Source organism: Diadema setosum, chromosome 22, assembly GCF_964275005.1.
Source record: "Diadema setosum chromosome 22, eeDiaSeto1, whole genome shotgun sequence".
NCBI classification, from domain to species: Eukaryota; Metazoa; Echinodermata; class Echinoidea; order Diadematoida; family Diadematidae; genus Diadema; species Diadema setosum.
Window position 1 is genome coordinate 5,928,045 of NC_092706.1, and position 25,972 is coordinate 5,954,016.

The 25,972-nt window shown below is 37.7% G+C and overlaps 2 protein-coding genes across 2 annotated transcripts; one reads left to right on the forward strand and one right to left on the reverse strand.

Moving 5' to 3' along the window:
- Positions 1–8,823: 8,823 nt before the first annotated feature.
- LOC140245320 (uncharacterized) lies at positions 8,824–16,917 on the reverse strand. Its single transcript, XM_072324903.1, has 7 exons — positions 16,786–16,917; positions 15,002–15,242; positions 13,964–14,109; positions 13,175–13,305; positions 12,493–12,610; positions 10,882–11,044; positions 8,824–10,102 (listed from the first exon to the last, which is right to left on the reverse strand). Exons 2-7 carry the CDS (start codon positions 15,222–15,224, stop codon positions 9,951–9,953), a joined length of 933 nt encoding a protein of 310 aa, XP_072181004.1. The 5' UTR covers positions 15,225–15,242; positions 16,786–16,917; the 3' UTR covers positions 8,824–9,950.
- Positions 16,918–17,216: 299 nt separating this feature from the next.
- On the forward strand, positions 17,217–21,761 carry LOC140245315 (uncharacterized). Its single transcript, XM_072324897.1, has 5 exons — positions 17,217–17,727; positions 18,232–18,396; positions 19,387–19,538; positions 20,470–20,752; positions 21,471–21,761. The coding sequence occupies exons 1-5, from the start codon at positions 17,559–17,561 to the stop codon at positions 21,614–21,616; spliced, it is 915 nt and encodes a 304-aa protein (XP_072180998.1). The 5' UTR covers positions 17,217–17,558; the 3' UTR covers positions 21,617–21,761.
- The last annotated feature ends 4,211 nt before the right edge of the window (positions 21,762–25,972 follow it).

Below are 25,972 nucleotides of genomic sequence, written 5' to 3' on the forward strand. Positions count from 1 at the left end.
TGGTTTTGAAATGGCTGAGATATCCAAACAGAGCAATTCTAATAAAGTGTGGGACTCACACTTTATTAGAATTGCTTTGTTTTACTTTGTCTTTGGATGTTTCAGTCATTCCAAACCCGATTTTCATCAAATAAACTTTGAATTCCTCTTAAAATGGCATGCTCTTTACTATTTCATAAGTGTTGTCTTGGTATCTCACAAAAACTTATGAGCCCAATTCTGATCTCTGCCAATACTGTACCATCCCTTTAACATTTAAGTAGATATACCTCTATTTTTCGTAATAAACCATAACTGTATGTGGTTTAGTCTGGAAACATTTTTATTATATATATATAGCTATTGGTCACATTTTCTATATTTAACAATACTTAACATCGATTATACTGTTTCAAATTTTTACATTGGTTTCTATCTCTTACTCACATTCTGGAACTATTTTGAAGCACTAGTGCTGGGTTTTTGTTTCATCTATAAATGGTAAATTATGCCTTTAACTTTCATCACTATCACCATCATTGCTGGGTTTTTTTATTTTACCATCATTTCCTTTGTTTGTTTTTGTTCATTCAGTTATCAAAGAGATATTCAAAAGAATAAATGTTACTGAATGTGTACGTTAAAAAAAAAAAAAACGTATGAGGAAACTACTTTCTCCCTAGTGTATTCGTGAAAATACTAGAAGATGAGACAAATTGCACTGCTATGGCTGTTGGGCCTTCTCCAACAACATGGGAAGCACAACAGATATTGCGAGTATAATGAAAGCTCCTAATTATCATGATTATAATACTGACCAAATGGAATGACTTTGTTGATCTCTTTTCTATGAAACCACTGCAATAACTCAGCCTGCCAATAACAAAGTCACCTTTTCTGCTTTAATAGTGAAATTGTTGCATAGGTGAAGTTATGAATACTAATTTTAAGCATTCTGTAGTCAGTGCCATGTATACACAAGAAAGAATTCCAGTTTTGTTGCATGTCATTTGTGTTGGTCTACAGCTAGTGATTAAGAAGTGTCACAGGTTTTGTTTTACCTCGCACCTACAAATGTATATTAGACACAATGTAATTTCCTTGTTAATTGTGATTCAGTGTCAAGGATGCACTCTCAAAACAACAACTGTTTTTATGATTTTCTCTTGAATCTTGCCATTTTCATCTTTCCCTCTCTAGAATTCTGTTTTGCACAACATTGAGATAAGCATTCAGAAATGATGATTTTACATGAATATATGCATCAAATTGTTAATTATTTTTAGGAGCTTTAATACTGAAATTACAGCCTGATTCAAAATTGTCTGCAAGTTTTGGAAAGAGCACATGAAATAAATGCAGCCTGCCTGTATCACTCATACTCAACTGAGTAGTACAGTGTAATGTATTCCCAGCTCTCACTTTTATTCTCTGGGTTCATTGCCTGTTAGCTCTCTTTTACACCTTTCTGTATCAATATGTGTCCTGACCTACAGGTGCTGAAAATTAGAACTCGTAGATTCATCTCATGTCAAATATTATTTGTGAGACGGTGTTGGGGAAAGTCGGTTGTGCAAATCATTTAAAAACCCTCCCTCATGATTATGTTCCATGTGTTCAGACCAGATTGTACTATGAATAGATATATGAATATAATAGATATCAAGAATTTGTGACACAATTTTCTAAGTGTGGAACTGTATATACCCGACTGGTTCATGACCACTGTGGCAGGAAGTGTAGACGTTGCATTTGATTGTTTCTTTACAACCATTCAACAATGCAGGCACAATCTTTGTGCTTCGTTCAAAAGTACTCTATTGTGAACAGCTTTAGATCTTTGTTGATGGAAGGTCATGGCTGGTGAGTTTGCACCTCGAAGGAACAAACTTTTGTTGGATTTTGGATGTTTTCTTCTCCTTCTCTCCCTGATGTGAACCTCTCTCTCTCTCTCTCTCTCTTTACTCCGAACAATACTGGGTACTTGAAGCAAAAAAAGGTAGAGTGGAGGGCATGAAATGATCCATGAACAGGTGTGTATGTTGACCTAATGTGCTCGTTTGACCTATTTTCATTCCATCGTTTGTTATCATACATTCCTCTTCAAGGGAAAGATCAGAATATGAGTACAGCATAATAAGAACATCAGTCGCAGTCTGTTTCAGATTAAAGCTTCACAAATACACATATGTCCGATTAATTCCTCAATATTATCACTATATCTTTCTCTCTCTCTCTCTTGGGGGGTATGCCGTACCAATCCTCAAGGGATGATCACATTCTATGGACAAGATCTTTAACAAACTTTTTATCTACTGGTATAGTATATTTTCCATCCTTAATATGCATGGGAATTTGTAGAGTAGTATATCACTTGCTACTTTTAGATATAAGCCATATCTGTGCTGCTTTATATGAATGCCATCTTTTTAAAGGGTGTGTACAGTTCTGGTCGAGGTGTAGATTTAGCTTTTAACATTTTGCGAGATATTCAGAAACCACTCTATGAGATGTCAAAGAGCATGCAGTTCTAAGGGGTATCAAAAGTTTATTCGATGAAAATCGGTTTTGAAATGGCTGAGATATCCAAAAACAAGGTGAAACAAAGAGATCCTAATAAAGTTGGGGCATGTCGCCTTTTATTATTAGCACTTTTTTGGATATCTCAGCCATTTGAAAACCAATTTTCATCAAATAAACGTTGAATCCTTTTTAAAATTACATGCTCTTTCATATTTCATAGGAGGCTTTTCATTATCTCACTTAGGAATGTTCAAAACATGAATCCCTACCTCAACCAGTACTGTACAGTCCCTTTAAATTACGGTCTACTTTATTATCATCATTGTTACTGTTATTTTGACAGTGATGCACCACACTATTCGATGAATGCTTTGTGTTTAATTTATAAAAGGGTAATAATGAAGAAGCACAAATTTCTTTGACACCCTGCAGTTATTCAGAGGTCACAGTTATGTCCATTTCTGCCCTGATACATAATAGGGAGGACTTCAGAAGTTTCATTGATGATGATATTATGATCAAAGTATGTCCAGTATTCTGTATTCCATACGCAGAGCTGCCAATTGCCATGTAACATTGTATGTGTTTTTAAGATATAAGTTTGTGTTTCCTGCATTAGAAATGGAAAATATGTTTTTGAATCTATTTATCAGAACTTTGATTTGGCTTGGATTTTCAAGAATGTGCAATTTTCTCCCATATCCTCCAAACCAAAATATGACTTTTCCTTCATAATATGTATTGCTTTTAGATTTTCATTATGTGTTATTGATCCTCAGACTTTTACATCAATGCATCTGACCACATTTATACTTAATCCAAGCTTGGGAAGAAAGAAAAAATAATCTAATAGGAATCCTGGATTCCTACGTACAATACATTATGCTGTGTGCTTTGAAAGCAGCATGCCTACCGTCACATATTAGTTGTTGATCTACAGACATTCTGGAGTCGTTCGTGGGCGAGTTACAGTCTGCTTCACTGGTCTTGAGAAGGTCGAGCCACGTCTGACATTAAGGGTGCTGTAGCCGAGGCAGTTGATAAAGACATTGATCTTGAATTGCTGATACTTAGTGAGGCACGGCAAAGGGAGCGCCACCAAGTTGTACCGGTACAATGGTCTCAAAATCAAGAGTATCACTGGTGTACTGTGGAAAAAAAAATATACCTTGAGGGATTACATGATTGTTTCTTTAATAGGGAGAAATTTGCATGGATGTAGGGTCATGGGTTAATGGTCATCCTAGATAGTCTGTGGGGTTATTTCGTTGCTACATATAAAGAAGAAAGTTGACCATGTGCATAAATCAGTCATATAAAATGGTTCCCAAAATGTGGGTACATGAGTGTATCTGAATACAACAATGCTCAAGATTTTTTTTTTTTTGGCATTGTTTATGGCATATTCAGTGCTACTATTTGACATCCCAATAGTTTGGATGTGTATGAGACTGTCCGTCAGGGATGGTCTCGTTTGGTTGTATGTGAGAATGTTCTTCATTTATTAATTGTTCATGCATGAGACTTCGTCGCAAGTTTGTCTGTGATTTCTACACACATGCAGCAACAGAAATAAGTGACTTTCTAGCTGGATGTGCACATGTTGTATAATTTGCATTGTAATTTTTGCATTTGCTTGCAGTCAACTTTGTCAGTAGAGTGTGGATATTTGCAATGTGTATGTATTCTCTATATATTTAGAGTTTTATCATTTTTGCTCCTTACCTTTCCTATGTTCTATTAAATCATGTTAAATGTGTTTAAGTCATGTTGTTGTTTCAATGTTTTTATTCATGTTAAATTGCTGGCATTTTGAAGATTATAGTGTTCATTCATTTTCTTTTCAAATCAACCTGAAATGTTGTGCAGAACAATTCTGTATCATAGGAAAATTTATCATTGTTTTGATTTTGTACATACCTTTAAATATTTGTACAGTTTGCTGGCCCTGAAGCTGGGAATGGTCCATCATTTCATTCTAATTTGTGAAAATCTTGATGATTGCAAGTCCAGTTTGGATTGTCACAAACAGCATGTTAGTCAAAGATAATAAGGAGAAACTTCTCTTATTTTTGTTTTATGTAATGTGAGTACAAATCTGTGTTTAAGAGATAGATGTAAACATAAACAAGAAATGTAATGATGCTATACCCTGGTAAAGATCTGAAGACATCAGCAGGTTTCATCTGTTCTGGTCATGAGACGAACCTAGAACTTTACAATACAATGTTCATAGCATTCATGGCCAGTGTAAAATACCTTAGTTTCCGTCATTCCAGAAATTTGTAAGGATTGATTTTTTTTCTTTTTTTTTTTTTGTGCCCTTCACAGTGAAAACTTGCCAAACAAACTGTGGCCTGCTCGTATGATTGTGGAGGAATGAGGAATTTAAGTATGTGACTCATTCTGCATTGATCAGGGTATTTTGTGTTAATGTGTGTGCAAAGTAAACAAACAAAACATGAGTCAAAAGCAGATGTCTTACTAGTATAAAATGATTTTACAAATATTTGTTTTGACTGTATATAATTGCATCGTGCTTTATAGATTATTTTAATCATATGTCATATAGATATTATTTTCTGAGTGCAGTTCACTTGTGTTGATTAACATAGTCTGCCGTGAATCTAACATTACCTGCATTTTAGTCAAATGTTTAATTGATGGTGATGGCAAGCTTTGATTGTTTTAATAGAAATGTCATATGATTGTAAGGTTAAAGGCAGGACCTAAATGCAATCTGATGACACTGCATGAGTTAGATGCCAGCTCTTGTGATTAGAAAAAGGCAGCTGTCTTCGATCATCTCAGAATGAAAAAGAAGGTTCAATTTTTCAACGAATAAAAACTAGTCAGTGTACAAAGCGGAAGTTATGTTATTGTTGATGAAGATTATTGCAATGAAACATCAGATTAGTGACAATCAAAAGGAAAATGCATGTACATCATGTATACTGTAAAGGTTGATATTTTTGGGTACAGAATTTTTGCAAAGCAAGAGGTCGCAGACATTTTTGCAAGATGTTTTCGCAATTTTACACCAAATCTATCATAAGTGCACCAGTGCCTGTCCGTTCACGATATTTTCATGATTTGTTAAATTAGTGGCCCAACAGTGATTCACTTAATTCATAAGAATTCAATCCTCACAAAAATAAATAGCATTTACAGTGTTCTATCATTCAATTTTTTACATCCATTCAACACAGACAATAAACATAATAAATCATATTCACCATGAAAGTAAATAGATGAAAGGAAATTCAGGAGTGGTTGTGTGTATTCTATCTTATGAGACACCAAATGGTGCACTAATATGCTCATCAATATTGGTGCATTTAAATGATGTCTATTGTATTTCACTCATATGGATTATGTAGGATGGCCAGACACATTTTTTTTTCTTCATATGAGGTGAACATGTAATCTTTGATTTCATATGAACATAGATCTGTTCCCTTTCGTGAGATTAATGAGAAAGCAATGCCCGGATGTTGGATATGATAGATTGAGCAGTGTCAGAAAAATGTTGCAATGGTAGAAAATGAAAGAGAATGTATTAGAGCAACAAAGTGAGAATGCTCTACACTATGCAAGTGACCACACAGTTACATGACCTAGATCATTACAATCATGTAGATGACCCCTAGTCGGTGCATATTTTCATAATTTAATGGAATTTAGTTGGCTCAAAGCTCATGGGAATTCCCTCAAGTCTTTATTGAGCTGTGGCCTCAGTTTCTCTCCCTTCACTGAAGAAAAAAAAAAATGACTCCATTGTCAACATGTAAATTCTTCTTTGAATATGGTGCATGTTTCTGGGGCAAAGTGTATGCCTTCACTGCTGATCCACCTCATTTGGCTTGTAATTTAGAATTAGAAATTTGCAGGCATTGAGTTATTCTACGCTCAGTAAAGCAAGAGGAAAACTTACAGAGGGCTTTTAAGCATCTTGGATCCTCTTTGTGAAAAAGAAAAGAAAAAGGTTTGTGAAATACAGTATTATGATTGTTATGACATAAACTCAACGAAAGTACACATTTTTTGTGCATGTGTGTGATAAGGAGCCTTGCGCCTGGTTTTGACTGCCAGCCCTTATAAATGCACTACTTACAGGTACAACCATGTCAAAGAAATGTTCAGCTTGTTTTTTTTTTTGTTTTTTTTTTTGTTTTTTTTACTATATTCTTGCTCAAGAAATGTATTTTTTTTTCTCTCAACATTCAGATCCAGTCGTTAGATGTACTGTTGTAATCCAAGTTTCTCGTGCACTGCTTTTCCTCAAATTGGTGTATTATTAAGAGATGCAGCCCTCTCCATTTAATTGGAGTCAGTGAGGACTTAATGATAAGCTTTGCCAGTCAGTGGCAAGTGATAGGCAACTTAATACTCTTGGCACCATGAGCAACCTATTTGCACAATGTCAATGGCGGATTGAACTTTTGGTTGTTAGTAGATGATGTGATTTACACACACGTCTGCTATTTACTTATAGGCATCAAGGTAGAAATTCAGTGTATGCAACTTTGACTTCTGCCGAGTTGACTGTGTATGGAATTGGTATGAACTTAAGCTAGTGAGATAACAGTAGAGTTGCTGAGTCATTCTGATTTTGCAGGAATCTCCCTGGAAAAAAAAATCATGTGTCTCTATAATTATCTACATCTGAACAAAAGCCTACGAAAGCTCCCCCGATTTGGGATTTATTGTCACCAGTATTGAGATGCGTAAATAACATCAAAGTATCTCCCCGATAGCTCTGTGAGACCGCCCTGACTTTGATGTGTGAATATCAGCAGCCCCTAGATGAGCCAACTGGTTATACATAAGTGCTTTGGTAGATAGATGTTTTGAAATCTGTAAGTATAGGCTTTGTGCACATCCCTGGATTATGCTCATCACTTTTGGACTATCATAGACAAGTAGGGGTACGCTATACAATGTACTTTCTATAAACAAAATAGATATGAAAGTTGTACTTACTCCTGTACTTACACCTTTGGACTCCTACCTACCAGTTACATTTTAGTGCTTTATCATCATCAGATGTGTTATTTCTTTCACAAAGAAATTAGCATTCTTTCCGGTGCTACATTGTGTGTGATCAATCTGAACATGCCACTTTGGATATTAGTGTCATATCTTTGCCCAAATCAAGGCTATCTCAGCCGTCATATTTCACCTTTTTCTTCTTTCTTTTCTCAAATAATAAGTAATGAAGTAAAGTTTAACATGAGATTTAAGTACAGTAACAGGATTTCATCTGAGTTATTATGACACTGAATTTAACATCACTTTATGATTGTGGGAGAGATTTGTGAATTAGGCAGAGAGAAAAGTAAAAAAAAATAGTTTTATTCCCCTGCAGAGTTGTGACAAGCAAATCACTATGACTGTGCAAAATTAATGTAAAAATTTGCAATAAAATTGTGACTGCAACAATTGGATCCCCACACTTGTTTCTAGTCTTTTATTGAATCTTCTGTTTCATCAAATTTGTGTGCCTTTGGGTTGTGACTGTATTTGCTATTTGCAGATTCCATAGCAAGAAACGACCTGCTGATAAATGATGGGATACCCTGCTGCTATAAACGCAGATACAACACATATTGTGAGTGTGTGTGTGTAATGTCTCGTTTTACTTTTACATCAGGCTTCAGAGCAATCAGTGCAGTAAATGTGAGAATCAAAATATGTTCTACAGATATGAGAACCAAATCCTAAAAAGATAGTTAAAATATACAAATTAATGCACAATGACTACATGATTTTCTCACATTGCTATCAAATATCATCTTGATACAACTGGCAAAGTTTCAAACATGGAAATTGAGTGCAACAGTAGCAAATGGACCAAGTGCAATGTTTGAACAATGACATCGAGGACTGACCAAGAACTTGCAGTAGAGGGCAGTCCATTAATATAATTCTATACGCCATGATTGTGGAGGATTTTCCAGTGGGGAATCTTTGCACATTTTATACCATGTGCCACCTGCACAAAAGCAAACCCAGCACATTATCTGTTTATCATGTGTCTTGACTCAGTCTCATATTAAAAGTGATACATCAACAGCACAAAGAAAAGAACACCCAAAGACACGTCTCACTTGATCAAGCACCAAAATAAAGTTTATAGTGCGAAGTCGTGCATTTCATAAAAACATATGCATGAATAAGTTATTGTACGCTCATACATACACACACACACACATATACACACACAAATAAATATTTGAAGAACATGCCTGCACCTAATACTGGAAGAAATCATAAGAATAACAGTCGACACTGAAGATATATTTTTCACTAGTTCTTGAAATGTGTTTTTTAATAGTGATATCTACATATAATCAGTTGAAAGATGATTACACTTTTATTTACATAATATATTTGCCATAATATATTTGCAGCAAGTTATTACATATCTACTCTTCTTATATCGTATGTCACACTTATCATAGTGAAGACTCCATTGTATTTTATGACACCCTGTCCTGAGAAAAATGTCATGGTTTCCCCTGTATACAACTCTTGGACCCTCAATGGGTCAAATTCATTTCATCACAGTTTTGCTGAACTACAATTAATCAAACAAGACAAAGAAACACAATTCACAAAATACATGCACTACGGTAAACTTGTGCACAAGAGCATGTATTTGCCATACCATAAAGATCCCTTGTGAAACTATACAGACAGAAATGGCAGCTTATGGTAGTCCATCGTTTGCCAGATCACATAAAAAAAAAAAAAAACCACAAAAAAAAAACCACAAACACAAACATTAATTTAAACATAAATAAAAATGTGAATGTGAAATGTGAATCATTTTCAAATGTGCTTGCTCACTTTCTGCTGCCAAAATGCAAATTCATACAAGGTGGGTGCACCAGTGTGAATGTTTGGTAAGAGACAAAAGTAGACCAGTCTAATCGCATGTAGCTTGTGCTGCAGATGTTATACAACCTTCAAAAGCTATGCTTTGTGTTGTTGGATATATTTTTGCTTACCCCTCTCTCTCATTTCTTGCCAAATAGTGTCTGCTTGCAGTGTGCATCAGCCTTTAATATTTAAACTAAGCCTTTAAAACTGAGAAGCATAAGGGCATTAGCACTGCAGACTTTATACAGCAACAATGCCCTTCTGCTCCTGACATGAGGATACATTACTCGTCCGTAGTGAAGATACACACCAGTCCTGTATTTCTAAATCCCTCAAGTTCAAATATTGGCAATTTACACCGAGACCAAAAGGACGCGATGATGTCAACAGAAGTCGGCTATCATCTAGTAGAACGACTTTCAGTCATACTCTGAGTAGCAAGGTGATATGATCATTTTTCCGTCTTTCGAAATCAAAGAGAACGAGAATGAATGCGAATGATAACCATGTCATAGAACTTGTTCACATCGTGTTCTCTTCCTTTGCATCAAGTGACTCCGTGTTCAGTAGGCATAGTGGTTGGTGCTGTCCCAGTGAGGCACATGTGGGGCCCTCAGTCCAATCTCGCCGCTGGGCAGCTTCGGGACTGGCAGATTGATGCCAGTGAACTGGGGCAGGTTGCGATAGTTGTGGACGTCCCTCATGCCTGGATGCACTGTAAGATGAAATGGTATGGCATGGTAAAATACCTCAATCCGTAATTCAGCCGTAAAATTCTCGTTTCCAATATAATGCTCTTCACTGCAATCTAACAGTCAACAACAAATATGCAAGCTATTCTATTCAATAAGAAAAAAGGGCTATACATGCAGATACATCGTTGCACTGGTAATAGATCTGAGAGCACATGAAAACAGTAGTCTACATTCTCTGCTCACAATTTACCAATTCCCCTCATCCAAAGAACATCTTGGCATTGCATACAGATGCATCACAAGAGTGGCTACTTTACATGATCTACAAATTGTTAACTAAACCGCAAGGGCCTAAAAACACATCTTTAAGCCACAGTCAATATGCAAAATATGATTCTAGCTTATTCATACACCTGCAACTTGAAAGAGCTGAGCCTGAAAATAACATCCTATATTTTTTTTTTCCCCCTACATCCATCGGTGCAAGTGTGCAAAGCAGGCACGGTCAGATATAAACTAGACCTTGAAATGTTGTTTTATATGAATTTATCAATAGTCACACAAAATCATTGCAATCTATAACCTTCCCTACTTAATTTTCTTTCTTTTCCTCTTTTAACTTTTGCTTGATATGAGCATACACGTTTCTCACAGCCTACTCAATTCATTTGGAAGATATTGGTATTAATGAAGACTACAACCCCTCCATTATTTCACATGAATTAAAGCAAATGCCAGCCAACAACAACAACAAACAAACAAACAACAACAACAACAACAAACAAGCAAAAGAACTTACCCAGAGGGGGCCTTGTTCTCTCAAAGGGCAGATTCGGCTTCCGGTCGTGCTTCGGCCAGTTCGGGTCGTGCTCGGGGTAGATGTTGGTCATATCCTGGATGTGTTCAAACACTCCAGGCTTGCTGGAATCTGGGTCGTGCTGGGCGGATGACCAGGCACCAACCTGCATGGGATACCAGAAGAAAAATGGTCAGCAAGAGATTGACACAGGAATGAAATGACTGCAATCACATAAAGAGTACCAATAAAATTCAGTGGGTTTATTTTCCTGTCTCAACTGAAATAAGAACATATCAGGCATAGGGTAGAGTGTCCTCCCTCGGGCATTTATTCCTTCACACCTGCAGAATGTGATTTATATCGGGCATTTAATTATCAATGCATATCATTGTGTATACATTGAACATGATTATGCCAATGTGTATACAAAGTTAGGTCATTCTTATAGCACTAGAAAATTTTGGTTTTCTCTGAGAAATGTCCATGGATTTGTCATTTGCCTTAAAACTTTTTTTGCCATAAGCAGTGGTAGAAAAAGTGATGTTCATTAGGTGAAGTGATGTGTATCATTTGTCCCTTTTTTTGACAAATATGCTGAAAAAAAGAATAATGCATTCAGTCTACACCTTTAGGGCTTTATATATATCTCTTGTTTTTGTTTGTAGTTTGTGTGTTTTTTCTGGAATATTCAGAGCTTAACCCGTTGAGGACGAGTCCTGAGTATACAGTGCACTCCCGTTATAACGAAATGCTCGGGACCGGCAGTTTTCTTTCGTTATAACGAAATTTCGTTATAACCGAACAAATACAATATACAACGAAAACAAGGGACCACGTATATATATCATATTATGTTTGCTGAATACTCATCATAGTGTACACTGGGAAGCTATGTGAAATGTGATGGGATAACTGTATTACAATAATAAACGAAAGTTCCCCTCAGAAACTGTGCGTGACACAAGGAGCGAACACAGAGTGGTGTGAAGCGTTCACCCATGCAGAGACGCTATAAATGCTTGTTCCGCTACGTATTTTTGAAAGCAATTCGCATTTCGTTGTAACGGAGCACATTTCTTTTGTTTTTCTTTGTCTGTTGTTCTCGGAAAAGACTTCGTTATAACGGAAATTTCGCTATAACCGTGTTCGTTATAATGATAATGATAATGATAATGAATAACATTTATATAGCGCTTAATACTGATGTTTCTAAGCGCATCAAATCGGGGAAAAATAATATATATAACGTAAAAACAAAATACAGCATTATGTACATATTATGATAACGACAGCAACAACAACAACAGCAAGATTAAGGTTGTGTAAACAGATGAGTTTTCAACAATGACTTAAACCTATCAACATTTTCAGCGTTACGAATATAAAAAGGGAATTATAAGCGAATTTTGTACCATAGACTTTAATGGTGATAATTTTGGGACCAGAAGATTTACTTCGTTATGACGAAATTTCGTTATAACCGTGTTCGTTATAACCGTGTTCGTTGTAACGGGAGTGCACTGTACTCAGGCAAGTGTCTATGGAAAATGCATGTTGTAGCAAAATCAACCCCTTCTCAATGGGTTATGGTAGCATGCCGTACTAACTCACCCCTTGCATGGAGCTGGTACCAGGATGTGATGAATTTGTGGCAATCTTGGCATCATTCAGATCTCTGTTGAAGGTTTCTTCCCCTACAGGCTTTGTGTCAAAGGTCGGTGGTTCAGGGCTGTGTGAATACAATGGAAGAGCAGAGAAATTCTTCTATTTCATATCCCCGTGGTATCATCAATGAATACAAATTCTCAGCCATATCCATTGTTGTGCCTACCCAACCTCTCCCCCCCCCCCCCAAAAAAAAAAAAAAAAATACTTACAATAATCAAGCAATCTTACACAATGGAAAAATAAACTGGACAACAAATTTCACAAAGATGCATAAAGAAAATTCATCACTTTATATTATAATTTTTTCAACATTTGTGAATGGATGACATAGGCATCATATCATCAAACAGACACCATGACTCAGGCCTGATTTGAGTGATATTGGAAACAACTTCCTTGAGGCCTAAATTTACGGGGGCAAAACACTGTTCAACAATAGCCTTCTTGGCCCTTCATTGAAGACATTACGACATTGATGTACCTCCAGCAAAAATTTAAGAGTCCCATAACTACTTTCAGAAGTGATAAAGCCTACACCATAATCGACATACAATAGGCCATAAACCTCTCTGAATAGTATGTTCACATGGATTAACAATATTTCAGAGCATAATGAAGTGCCAACCTTGTCTTCAACCCTCCTGCCACCAGCTCCGTCGCTCTGGGTGCGGTGGTACTCATTTGATGCTGGATCCGTCTGTCTACGCCACGGGTGTCACGACTGTACAGGGCTTCTCGATGGTATGTTTCCAGCTCCTGAAAATGGAGAATGAACATCACAGGGATATTACATTTGTGGGTTTGGGAATTTCATTCAGAAATTAACTAATCATGTTACAAAACAATATCATGTCTAATGATGATGATACAGCAATAACAAATAATAGCATGGCACTACAGCAAGAAACCTCAAACTTCAAGAAAGACATAAAAAGGAAAGAGTTAACATCTATGCAGAAGTGTTTGTAAAACATATTTTTCAACTCACATGTCAGAAAGTAATACAGGGCCTACAGACTTGACCTGATCACAACACTCAGGCAAATATAATGGGACCTGAAATCTGTCATGTGGATTTCTATTCAAGCAGAAGTTAATACTTTGATTGTTCCCTACTCTCTTTTCATTACATCAGTATTCATTTTTTTTTATTGGTGGTGCTTTGTGAGATCGCAGAGACACATTTTTTTTCCCTCTCTATTTTTGCTCTCCTTTTTTTTTTCCACTGAGGCATCATCCCCACAAAATGAAAAAAAAAATTAAACAACAATTTTAGAATTAAGTTTTGGGTGGAAGTCCCAAGAAACTCACAGAAGTTGTGCTGCCCAACTTTAACCTCATCACTTCCCCTTCTATCCATAATGCTGTGTTTAATCCTAACTGCCACGTGATCACTACATCACACGTACTGTACCTCTAGCGCTGTTTTGATGTCAGCGATGTGCTGCTGTATGTGCCTCTCCACATACTCCTGACCGTTGGTGGCAGCGCTCTGGCGGCTGCATGTCCGCTTCATCTCCTGTAGAACACTCTTGGCCTTTAAAACGTTGGCTGTCAAAACTGCAGGGAGTAGCAGGGATAGGAGTGGATATTTGAGAAATAAATGTACAAATTCCAACTTCTTTGAAGAGGATGAAACAAAAATTTTTCATTCCACACATACATCAAAATGTCACCTGCTTTACTGATGTGTGTTTGTGATTCATACAAAGTAAGATCCCTCGTCCTGCTAAATCAAGCATTATACTTTGCACTGTTGGATGTACAGATGCACATTGCTGTCAATTGATTAAATTTAACATCAGTTGCTATTCCACTTCAAATTTCCCAACAGACGCATTGCACTAAGAGTCAATTTATCCCTTGATTTTAATCAAACTCCTGTTTAACAATCATCTGTAATCAGTCTTTATTTCTTATTTCCAATTAAACACTTGCAAATAAGAGTCTGTGCACTGGGCCCTAAGTACTATGCATTAATTGCCACAGCAGCATTATCAGCACCAATTGAAGTGGTAACACATTTACCTATAAAAGAAAAAACAAAAGTTATGCAGATTAAAACAAGCTTGTTGAAGACAAGAATACTAAAAACACAAATTAAGTTGGCTTGAGCATAGATACAATGTACATCCACCATAGATATACCGACACATGTATTCATCAAGGTGGGTATGAATCCCTTCTTCTGTTGCTATTGTTATTTTTTCCCTGCAGCCTAAAAGGCCACCGTGCACTATACGACTTTCAGTGTAACGCAACTGATGACTTTGGATCTGAAATAAAGAAGCATGTTTATTCTGAGGCTATTGTGATTTGTTTCAGATCCAAAGTCAGTCAGTCACGCAACTGAAAGTAGCATAGAGTGCAGTGACCTTTATTCTTTTAAATTGAGACCTCCTTCCACAACTGCCTGTATAGTGTATCTCATGAATGCAATAACAGCGCTTACATCTAACAAGTGGACCATCCACCCAGTATTCCTTGTTCTGCTTTACATCGGGTCGAAGGTCACTAACCACCTGACCAAGATGGTGCATGACCTCCCACGCCCTCTCGTCAATCACAGCCTGCTGTCTCTGCAGACAGTTCAGTCCCTCCAGGACGCTCGTGCAGGCGTTGAAGAACTCAGCACGTGTGTATGGAGTGGCTGGATTGGCAGACGAGACGCTCATGATGAGTTGCTCAGCTTTCTAGAAGATGACCAAGAAAAAGAAAAATAATAATAGTAATACTATTAATTCTAGAATTTATCAAAACTTGCTTCAGTTGCCTAATACTGATAGTGGCATGATCAACACAGGTTTCAAGACCCTAATGGGAAGGCAGTGTATACAGCCACACACGTTTCATATGGAAAATACGCTCACACAAACACATACATACACACGCACAAAGACATGTAGATCTACAATGTAGAATATACATTACTACGATATGAACTTGAGTCGAGTTGAAGAAGGCGAATGTTGACCAGCTGGTGTTTAATGTCAGAGCATGATGCTTTTTGCTTTAAGATGATGTGTGCACAACTTGAATACTAGCAGTATCACTATACGTGGTCGGACCGGACAAGTTGTGGGACCGGACTAAAGATTTTCTTCCACAAACACAATAAAATCCCATAAAATAAGCATAAATACAATGGCTTTTGAATAAATATTTTATACCAATTTTTGAGGTAACTTCTCTAAAGCAGAATTTGGCGATTTGTTTCATGATTTGTCAACCAGAAGAAGCGCGCAATATTCTATCACACGCGCGATGTGAAACTTGTGCGCGTGTTTAAGTCAGAAACAACAAACTTCAGTGTTAATCCATTCCCATAGACAATACATGGAGGCTGGCTACAACGTTCAAAATATATTTGCAAGGGTTTCAGTTAAGTTCTCTAATTACGACAAAAATAGATTTTGTTCGCTTTGCTTTGGAAGAACTGTTAAGTATCATTTTCAGAACCTCATCATTGTGTATTGGAATATTGTTATTGAGAATGGCAATGTGAAAAATTCATGTAAATCTCAACTTCTTAAGTAAGTGTCCGGGTACACAACCCCCCATCGTACTAGAATAGGTTCTTCACACTAGTCCTATGACTCCTACACTACATAACAATGTCTAACGTGTTATTAGATCTAGAAACTTTCTAGGATCAGGGTTTTCCGGCGTCTCACCTCCCTGCTAGGATTCTACACTATCTAGATCTAGGGCCTAATGTTATATAGATACCGGAGCTACTCTACATTTTAGATTCTTCCAGCCTCAAGACCTAGATTTCTAATTATGACAAAATTTAGCTCGAAAACATGGCACATCATCATGACTGGACAGTCAGTAACGTTAGACATTCTATCCTCTTGAACTGAACGGGAGGCAGAGAAGAAGCGGAACCTTATTCTCCGCCTCTCCCCGTTCGTTCCGGGTTAGAAGAAACGATTCAGCTGTCATGGTCCATGCATGTGATGGACTTTATCTTTAACAATTATTATTATTTACTAGGTCTATCTCACAGCTAGGCTTAGCTGCATCGTGCACGTTCCTATCGATACCAGACGGGTAGGCAAGGGCAGCACCATCGCACCAGCACTGCACTGCATGCCGGCCGGCTGCCGACAAGATTGGTAACTCAACAGTAGCACTGCAGACTGACCATGGACACCGATCGTTTGATGTTTAATTTATGCGTCACACATTCAAAACTTTGTTAAGTTGGCACGGAGTTGACAGTCTACTTACGTTTTTGTGATGAGAAGAAGAATCAAATTATGACACTGCTGTTATTCTCGGCATTCACTCAGATTACGCTGCAAATAAAGTAAGAGGAACTCGCTCTCGGCCCGGTTAGCTAACTACGTACAGCGAGCGAGAACGTGCGATCAGTGCGTCGTGTTTCTATCACAATAGTGTCAAGGGTCATATTCAGTTAGATTCTAAGAGTTGATGAATTAATTTATTCTCTTTTTTTCATTTAGTCATATATTTATTGTTACAAAAGATACTAAAATTAATTAAAATAATTATAATGATACTGCAATACAAAAAATTAATTTAAAAACTATGTTATTATGGAATTTAAACTCTCTAAGAATATAGTTTTTAGATTGGCAACTACAAGGAGTTTGCGATGTTTATAGCAACGGCCAGCTGTTTTGACCCCACGTGTTGAGTGTATTGCATGTAAACAATGGCGTTGACTACGGCTTGTAAATAGGCTTCCTATAATCCGATCCCACGTACATGGTTCACATCGGGACACGGACGTACACAATATAGATCTACAACCTGTCCTTGCAATTTCCGTCTTACTCTCACTGCTAACTGCTGTGAACTGCGTGGAAACACATCTTTCTTCAAGCGTATTCAATTGATTGTATTTCCACAGCACAGTGGACTACACCCTATCCTATTCGAGCGAATTCATCGTCACCTTTTTAACACCAGACGTCTGTAACGTTAGAGCTGGCAATACTACCTCAACCTGCAATCCTGATTCCTGGTGATCCCGCAAGATGAATTCAATTGACACTGTACCAGTCCCTGCTGTACGTCCTCCGGTGGATAAGCCGATGAGGCTGGTTGGTGTTAGTCACAGTAATAATAGTCACAGCCTGGTCGATCACGCCTCGGCTAATGATCAGCTCCATCACATATTTCTTGTTGTCAAGCAGCATATTGCCGGTAAGTTTTTCATTCTTTGTTTTTAAGTTATTGTTGGTTTAGGGGTTTGTTTATTTTTTTAATTAAAGGAAGGCTACGTGTGTTGAATATGTGAGTCATTGTCGATGCAATCACACAGTCAGATTATCACTCAGGCAAAGTTGTCAATCTATCAAACAAATTGCTCATCTATACTCTTTAGAGACTCCAATTAATTATATGCAAAGACAAAGATACCCACAGCCTTTACCAGGAATTAGTCTAGGATAGTAGGATTATACATTAGGAGCACAGACCATAAGGTGTAGGACTTCATTCACTCCACATTATAAACTCACAATATATTATAGATAGTCCTTCAAGCTAGATGAGGTTGAGCTGAATTTACAAATATCAGAGATAACCTGTGTGTAGGGTGTCACTATTAGGGCTGGAAATTGAGCTTAGGCATGTTGAAAAAAGTGATGAAAGTGTTCCTCAACTTATCTCATGCACTTGTAAACAATTATTTTCCTTTCCATGCAGGTATACTTGCTGATGCACAGTACTACAAAATCAATGAGCTTAAGGATGAATTCATTGCCCTTGGGGTTGATGTCTCTGCCCTGGAAAGGGATCGCTCTTACGAGGAGTCCAGGGATAAATACCATCGACACTTTTGGCGGGCAGATGATGAGTCAGAAAACAAAGGTAGGTGTGGGGGTTTTTTAAACATGTAATTTTGTTTGATTTTGTTCTGCTTTTTGTTTTGTTTTTCTTTGATTTTCTAATTTTTAATTTTTATTATTTTGATTTCTTTGTTGAATATACTTCTTTCAAAAATTAGCCAGAAAACATATAATAAGAGATACAGGGTAAATTTTTCCCTTTTTTTGTGTTTTTGCTTGTTTTGACATATCCTGGATTTGAGTATTCTTTTCTTTTCTTTTCTGTTTTGAAGTTTGCATCTGCCGCATCATTATTTGTGAGTAAAAGATGTGACACATGGTGGAGATGAATCAGAAATCCAAATTACAGTGTCAAGAGGAAGGGTAGGCCTATCAAATGTTTATGTCAGTCCACTCAAAACATTCAGCTAATTTTCATGATTGAAGTCAGGCAGTCAGAGCCATTGCCTTTCTCTGAAAACTTAAATGCAATTTATGATTATAAAGTATTGATGCAGTATATGAAGTGTTTGTCTGCAAAAACCGATAAGTCCATATTTGCCAAATGGAGATATTTGCGATTAAAGGTCAAGAAAAATATAGAGAATAATAAGAAAATTTTTGCTTCTTTTGACCATAACTTCAAAAATATACCTTTATATGTAGTGACCAATATATCATTTAAAAGGTATTATTTTGTACTTTTATGACAGAGATCGTACTTCAAAATCTTCAAAAATGGACTTATCGGTTTTTGCAAACAAACCCTTCATATGTATCACTCAGTGCAAACTTCATTACATCTTGCTTCCATCAAGACGTCCTCCTATTTATCTGTATTCACCTCTCACACCCTCTTTGGTGCAAACATCATGCCACAGAACCTACATTGATACAGTAACATTCCCTTTCCTCATCATTCCAATTCACTAATCTCACAATATTCTGTGACATTCTGGGATTCCCTGTTTATAATTTGGAAAGCATAGATTTTGAACAAGAGGTGGTATATGGTGTTTTCTCTTGTGTGCAGAACTCATTGTGAAGCTGTCCCAAGTGGCCTATGCACTCTTGGACTACAAGCAGAACTGCTGCACCGAAAGCAGAGGACAGTATGCCCTCGATGAAGCCAAACTGGAAACGCTGTGCAAGAAACACCTGTATGAGATGCAGAACTTCCGACGGGTAAGTCCCTTTAAAGAACAGCGATTCCTGTTTCATTCATTTAACTTGTTGCCTGAGGTATTCTGGCGAGCCCTGTGTGAAGTCAATGTGAATATGACGATCTAAGATGCAACTGAAGAATCTTATTGCAAAATGAGGTAACTTCAGTCTTGTTAATTTGAGGTCTTTGCAATTGGAGCTGCTAAAAACAAAGAAAATATTAGGAAATATATGGGATGTTCTTAATTCATGACTTCAAGAATATTCCTTTTTACGTAACAAGTGACATATCATGGGACAGGTTTTATTTTGCTCTATCTGGGGCATGTTGCATGAAATTTTTTACCTGAGAAAAACTCAGGTTGATTTTCAACAGAATATTTCCTGTGTGAAGTCAATAGCAGAATCATGCTAACCTGAGTTTAAGTTCTTGCTACAGGCCCCTGATAATGGACTAACTTTAGAATGTTTAAAATGGCACTTGATGCATTTTGTTATCAACTCGGCAACTGGATCGTGTAGTTTGTCTTACATTTTCCTGAAAGTTCTCTTACAGTGTATGTACTGTTTTGTATCAGTGCTTTCCTGGTTACATTCAATGGCAAGTGCCAGAATTTTGTGAGCAGATAAAAAAAAAATCAAATGACATATTCATTAAGAGTGAAATCTGACTCAAAGTGTATCAAGACAAAACAATATTGCAGTGAGAATTTTCCTTTACCTCCATGCTCTGGCTCTACATTGCAAAACACATTATAATTTTGGCAAACAATATCCTCCTAAATGTCCATAAGGCCTTGTGTACCAAAGATATCTTTTCAGCTGTATGAGATGAAATGGAAATTTATTTAGACTTTAATATCATTCTAGAATTATGAATTTGTCAGTACGTCTGTCTGTGGTCATCATCATAATGCTAATTCTATTTTTGTCGTATCTTCAAACACCAAAGGAGCTAGCCCACTTCGTCAACCCAGCCAGGGATAGGAATGCCCAAGTGACGCGACTGTCCGCCCCACTCCAGTCGAATCTCGAATGGCACCAGTACGCTTCACCGCTGGACGACCCCGACATCCGCAGACCACTCCCCTACGAGTGCACACTGACCACCCGCGAGTCCATCCGCCCGCGCACTGACCCCCCTGAGATAGACGGACACATATCCGGCGTCCACATCGTGCCCAGTCAGTGGGATGTGCCGGACCTGTCTGGCAAGCCGGGGGCAGCCAACTCTGGTGAGTTCCATATTGATGAGTGATTCACTAAGCTTGAGTATTACCAGTATAAGTAGCAAACTGGCTAAGTTGATAGCATGTCCAGGTGTCTCAAGTTTGAGACCAATTGGAATAATGTCACTTGTGTGCCATCATGCTGTCCCTTGTTGTAAAGACAAAATGTGTCTCGGATAGGGCATGAATAAATTAGGTCTTGTGTGGTCTATTTATAGAGTGTTGCAACTCTCACACCTTAAATATTCCATTTCGATCATGCCTCGCAAAAAGCGACTGAATTAAAAAAAAAAAAAAGTCTCTGTAATGAAGAAAGAAAACAAAACTTGTGTTTGAGGCATGTCATGCTGTCGTGCATGTTATGTCAATGACAACCTTCCAAGCCAACTCACAAATTGTAGCTTCTGTAAAAGTGGATATTTTCACGCGGCTAATTTTTCGGGCTTGGCCAGATAAGACGAGTTTCGCATGTTTTTAATTCCGCGGAATCATGACATCAGCTACTGAACACATGGCATGCAAAAATGTTTGTGTGCTTTTATTTTCACGCTAGCTTCTGGTTGCACGAAATGCGCAAAAATTTCCACTTTTACAGTACCTTCTGATTTTAGTGTATGAATTTCACGCTTCTATTTTAATAGGTCTTGAGGTGAACAATGGCAGCGTATAATGTTTTGTGTTCAATATCTATGATTAATATACTTTTTTTTTTTCAATTGTGCAGGTACGACTGGAAATCTGACCAGCCAGGGTCGATACGGTGGACGACACATCTATGAACGCAGCATCAATGAAAGGAGGCGGCCTTATGAGCAGGAGGTGCAGCACGTCTCAAGTCGATACAAGCACTACCATGGTCTCTGTGAATAGGCCCTCTCTACGACAAAAAGAAAAAAAAAAAAAGGATTGAGAGAAATTCAAGGGGTCTGCTCACTTCTGAAAAATGCCACTTTCTCTTTCCATCACATCCTGCTCAACCTTTCTTTGCAACACACACACACACACACACACACACACACACACACACACACACACACACACACACCAATCACCTCTGCTTTTCTTGAATGCTGTGTATGGGACACAGTGGGATGGAACGGAAGCAAAGCTTTGACATTTACATATCCAAGGAAGCACAGCATCTTTGATGAGTGTTTGAGAAAGAAAAAAATAACCTCTGGTCGATTTCCTTCAGAAATTAGTGTGAATCTTCAGAGCTACAAAGGACTGAAGAATCAACATGGATTGGAAAAATGTTGTCTGCAAGGATTACAAGAGATATAAATTGAAAGTGACTACCATACATTCCTTTATTATTTTCTTCATTCTTGATCATGAGTTCTGAATATGATTGTACTGATGTATACATTCAGGAGATATTAGATTTGCTGCTTACACTGTAATCTATGATCAATTACAAACAAACATGCGAGCTAGTCAAACTAGCTGTGAATACAATTGTGCTGTCAGAAGTGAAGAAGGGCAGAAATTCAAGATAGGGATACATCAACACTTTTGACACAGCTGCAATACATGTAAGGCATGGTGAATAGACTGACATTGATTTCGATGCATTTGTAAACTTTATAGGAACTTTCAGTGTTCTACGACTTATATGCTATCAAAATCAATGTGAAATCCATATTATGTAACAATCACAGACAATTTTTGAGGTGTGATATTTCTAATTGCCAACTTGTCATAAATTTCAACACTTACCCAGCAACAAAACTTATTCATTAATTCTTATGTGTCATTGGGTGATCTCAACCTCAAAAATCGATGAAGCTTGGTTTGAATGTTATTTTTTTTTTTTTTGAAATACAAAGTTATGTCACAGGTGTTGTGAGTTTGTATACTGCATGTCTGTATAATAAAGCATATCATGTACAATGTAAATAAAAGAAGCTATTAATAGCTACATAGACAAAACAAAAGAGTATGACATATTTCTTTCAATTTGTTCACATTTGCAAGACAAAGCTCACATTGCACATTACCATTGTTCCATCTACCTATTTTAATGTTACTAATCTGAAGTTTTTAGAGTCATACAGTGTAATGATGAATATTTACAATAAGAGGTATGGTAGCACATTCAATATCTCATATGTGAAACACCAAATACCATACCCTGTCCACATGTGTTAATAACATTACAATATAAGTTATTATAAGATGGAGGTCAATAATGCAGTGTTGGTAATTACAGTGTATGTGCAATACACACACACACACACACACACACACACACACACACACACATACACACACATGTAATGTATATATGTATATATGCTCTGCTTTACAGCATTGAGCACTTTTCATCAATCCTCAACAAACTATATATTCCCGACCGATATATACCCACTGCCTTCTTGTAAAGACTCCTAAAGAAGGTGGAGGCCACTGAAAATTTGAGCCGAATAAACTCATTCTTTGTAATAATACACAGTCAAACCTGTCCATAGCGGCCACCCAAGGGATACGGGGAAAGTGGCCGTTATAGACAGGTGGCCGCTATAGACAGGTAACATGTATCATCGTTGTATACATCTATATATACTTACATGTACATGTACATGTATGTGTGTACGTATGCACATGTGTGTATCATGCATAGAACAGTGCCGGTGTTTATGAAATTGTTGCACAGTACATGATGTAGCATGTGCAGTCACTAGTGCCTTATTGTGACTGAATAAGTGATGAATGCAACGGTGGCGATCACTGAACGTTGCCCAGGAATGACTGGCACGGCTAACAAGCAGAAAAACACGCTGAATTATCGGCTCGGCTACGGCTCCATCGGGTTTTTCGCCGCTATAGACAGGTTAAAATCTACCGCGGGAAACATAATTTGGGTCTTTAACATTGCTTTTCTCTCGGGGGGACTTTTCAGTGGCCGCTATAGACAGGTGGCCGCTATAGAGAGGTGGCCGCTAAGGCAGGTTTGACTGTATATATATGATATATATATATATATATATATATATATCCCTAGTTGGCACCTTAGGGAGACATATTGGGGGGAAGTGTCTTCATTAGGGAGACAACTGGTCATTAAGGAGACAATTTTCGTGTCTCCATTGCGTAAATTGCCATTGAACATGTATTTTAAAATTTGCATATAAAACAAATGGAAATGTCTTCCAAATGACCCATCTAGGAGTATATATATATATATATATATATATATATATATATATATATATATGTATGTAGAGAGAGAGGAGGGAGTGGCAGAGTGAAAGAGATTATTGAGAACTAAAAGAACCTCAAGGATATTAGCTCTAAACATGCAAGTATGTACATTTTCAGATGGATTCAATTAACCTATTTTGTTCACATCTTGGGCCTAGAGTGTACAGGATAAACCAACAGCAAGATGTTCCTTGCTTAAAACAAAGACACACTTAATGTTATTAACAGCCGTCGTGAAATATCCACCCTGTACGCGCAACTTTGTTGTAGAAACCGACGTGGCGGATATCCGGAATCGGGTCGGCATCGACGACGTCCAGATCGGCGGGTTCTCCGTGTCGGCCCAGTCGGATCCGGCCGTTGCTCTCATACATCACCCAAAACCGATGGAAAGCAGTGGCTGAAAGGGCGTACCCGTTCTGCTTGTCGAGTTGCTGGCACGCGCCCCCGCCAGCGACCTTGCACGAGCGAAGCGTTGCGCGTGATTTTTCGAAGAGAGTCCCGACAGCTATACCCACCCCAAATTAAAAGCACAAACAACAAACACAATATCAAAAAACAGACAGTGAAAAGGGAAGGACCCAATTGCTTGAAGCACAATTCCACATTTTGACCAACTTAAACAAGTACATTCAAACACACAGAAGTATTGTGAAAATCGAATTTCATAGTACGTGTATTCTAAATCAATGTTGTGGAGATGTAAATTGTCGCATGTTTTCAGAAACGAATCTTATTTTACAATATAATGATGATCATAATGACCAATATTTATATAGCATCTTTTCTGTACAGACTCAAAGCGCTTCAAACATTTTCAACAAGAAATCAACGATAGTAAACAAAACAACAGAGATAAAGAACAAAAACAAAACAAACAAATAATGAATTCAAATTTGTCAGATCGTTATAGCAGTATCCACTGAATATGCAAATGATATGATGTCTTGGCACCCACGTCTACACATTGCTGACCTACACTCGGATCTCGATGATTTCCATATTTCGTTCTTTCTCTCTCTCTCTCTCTCTCTCTCTCTCTCTCTCTCTCTCTCTCTCGGGGGGGGGGGGGGGGCGGGTGGCGGGATGATGGGATCGGGGAGGGTGCATGAAGTTAAACTTTCTTGTTTTACAACGGCGAAGCATTAATTATATAATTTTGTAGGTCCTGACATGTAGGCCCTATATAGTTGATAAACCATGGACACAAAACGTGATCTTCATGATATTTCTGTGCATTCTTAATGGCAGAATTGGGTGATTTGATGACGTTACCGTTAGCTGATTTGCATAACAGACTAGTAAACTGTACCGAGATACAGATAGAACTGCATGATGGATATGATATTTAAACTAAATTTGACCAAACCCTGTCGGTCCACTGCTATACATACGAACTTGATGTAAACCTCGAAAAAAAAAATACTCATATCACATAAAATCCACTTTTGGATGAGAGTAAAGCTCAGAAAACACTGAATTTGAAGATGGCACCTATGTACCTCCTGGAGTTGGTTGGAGGTTGTTGGGGATTTTTTTTTTTTTTTTCGGAGAGGGGGTCAGGCAATCATTATTAATACCTTTTCCTTTCACTTGTAGGAGTGAAGAAAAGGTGTGCACGTCACGAGTCCAACAGCTAAAAGAGTCATCCTATGAGCTACACACGAAGGGAACAAGGCCCACGGGTTCGACACTAAAGGCAAACAGGGTCGAGACCGATATTACATCACGTCGTACCGATCTCGTGAGCTCCCCCCCCCCCCCCTCCAGTGTCGGACCCGTGGGCTCTACTTGGTGTCGAGCTCATGGGCCTTATTTGCCAAGTGTCGAACTGCCGTTGAGTTGTTTGTTTGTTTGTTTGTTTGTTTGTTTGTATTTTGGTTTGTTTTTTTTTATAGTGTCGAGCACATTTTTTTTTTCTAGGCTGTATGACTCGTGTACGTATGAGCTGTATGAATCCTGATCCTTTTTTTCAGTGTCGAGCTCATGGGCTGTATGACTCGTAGTTGTCGGGCTCGTGGA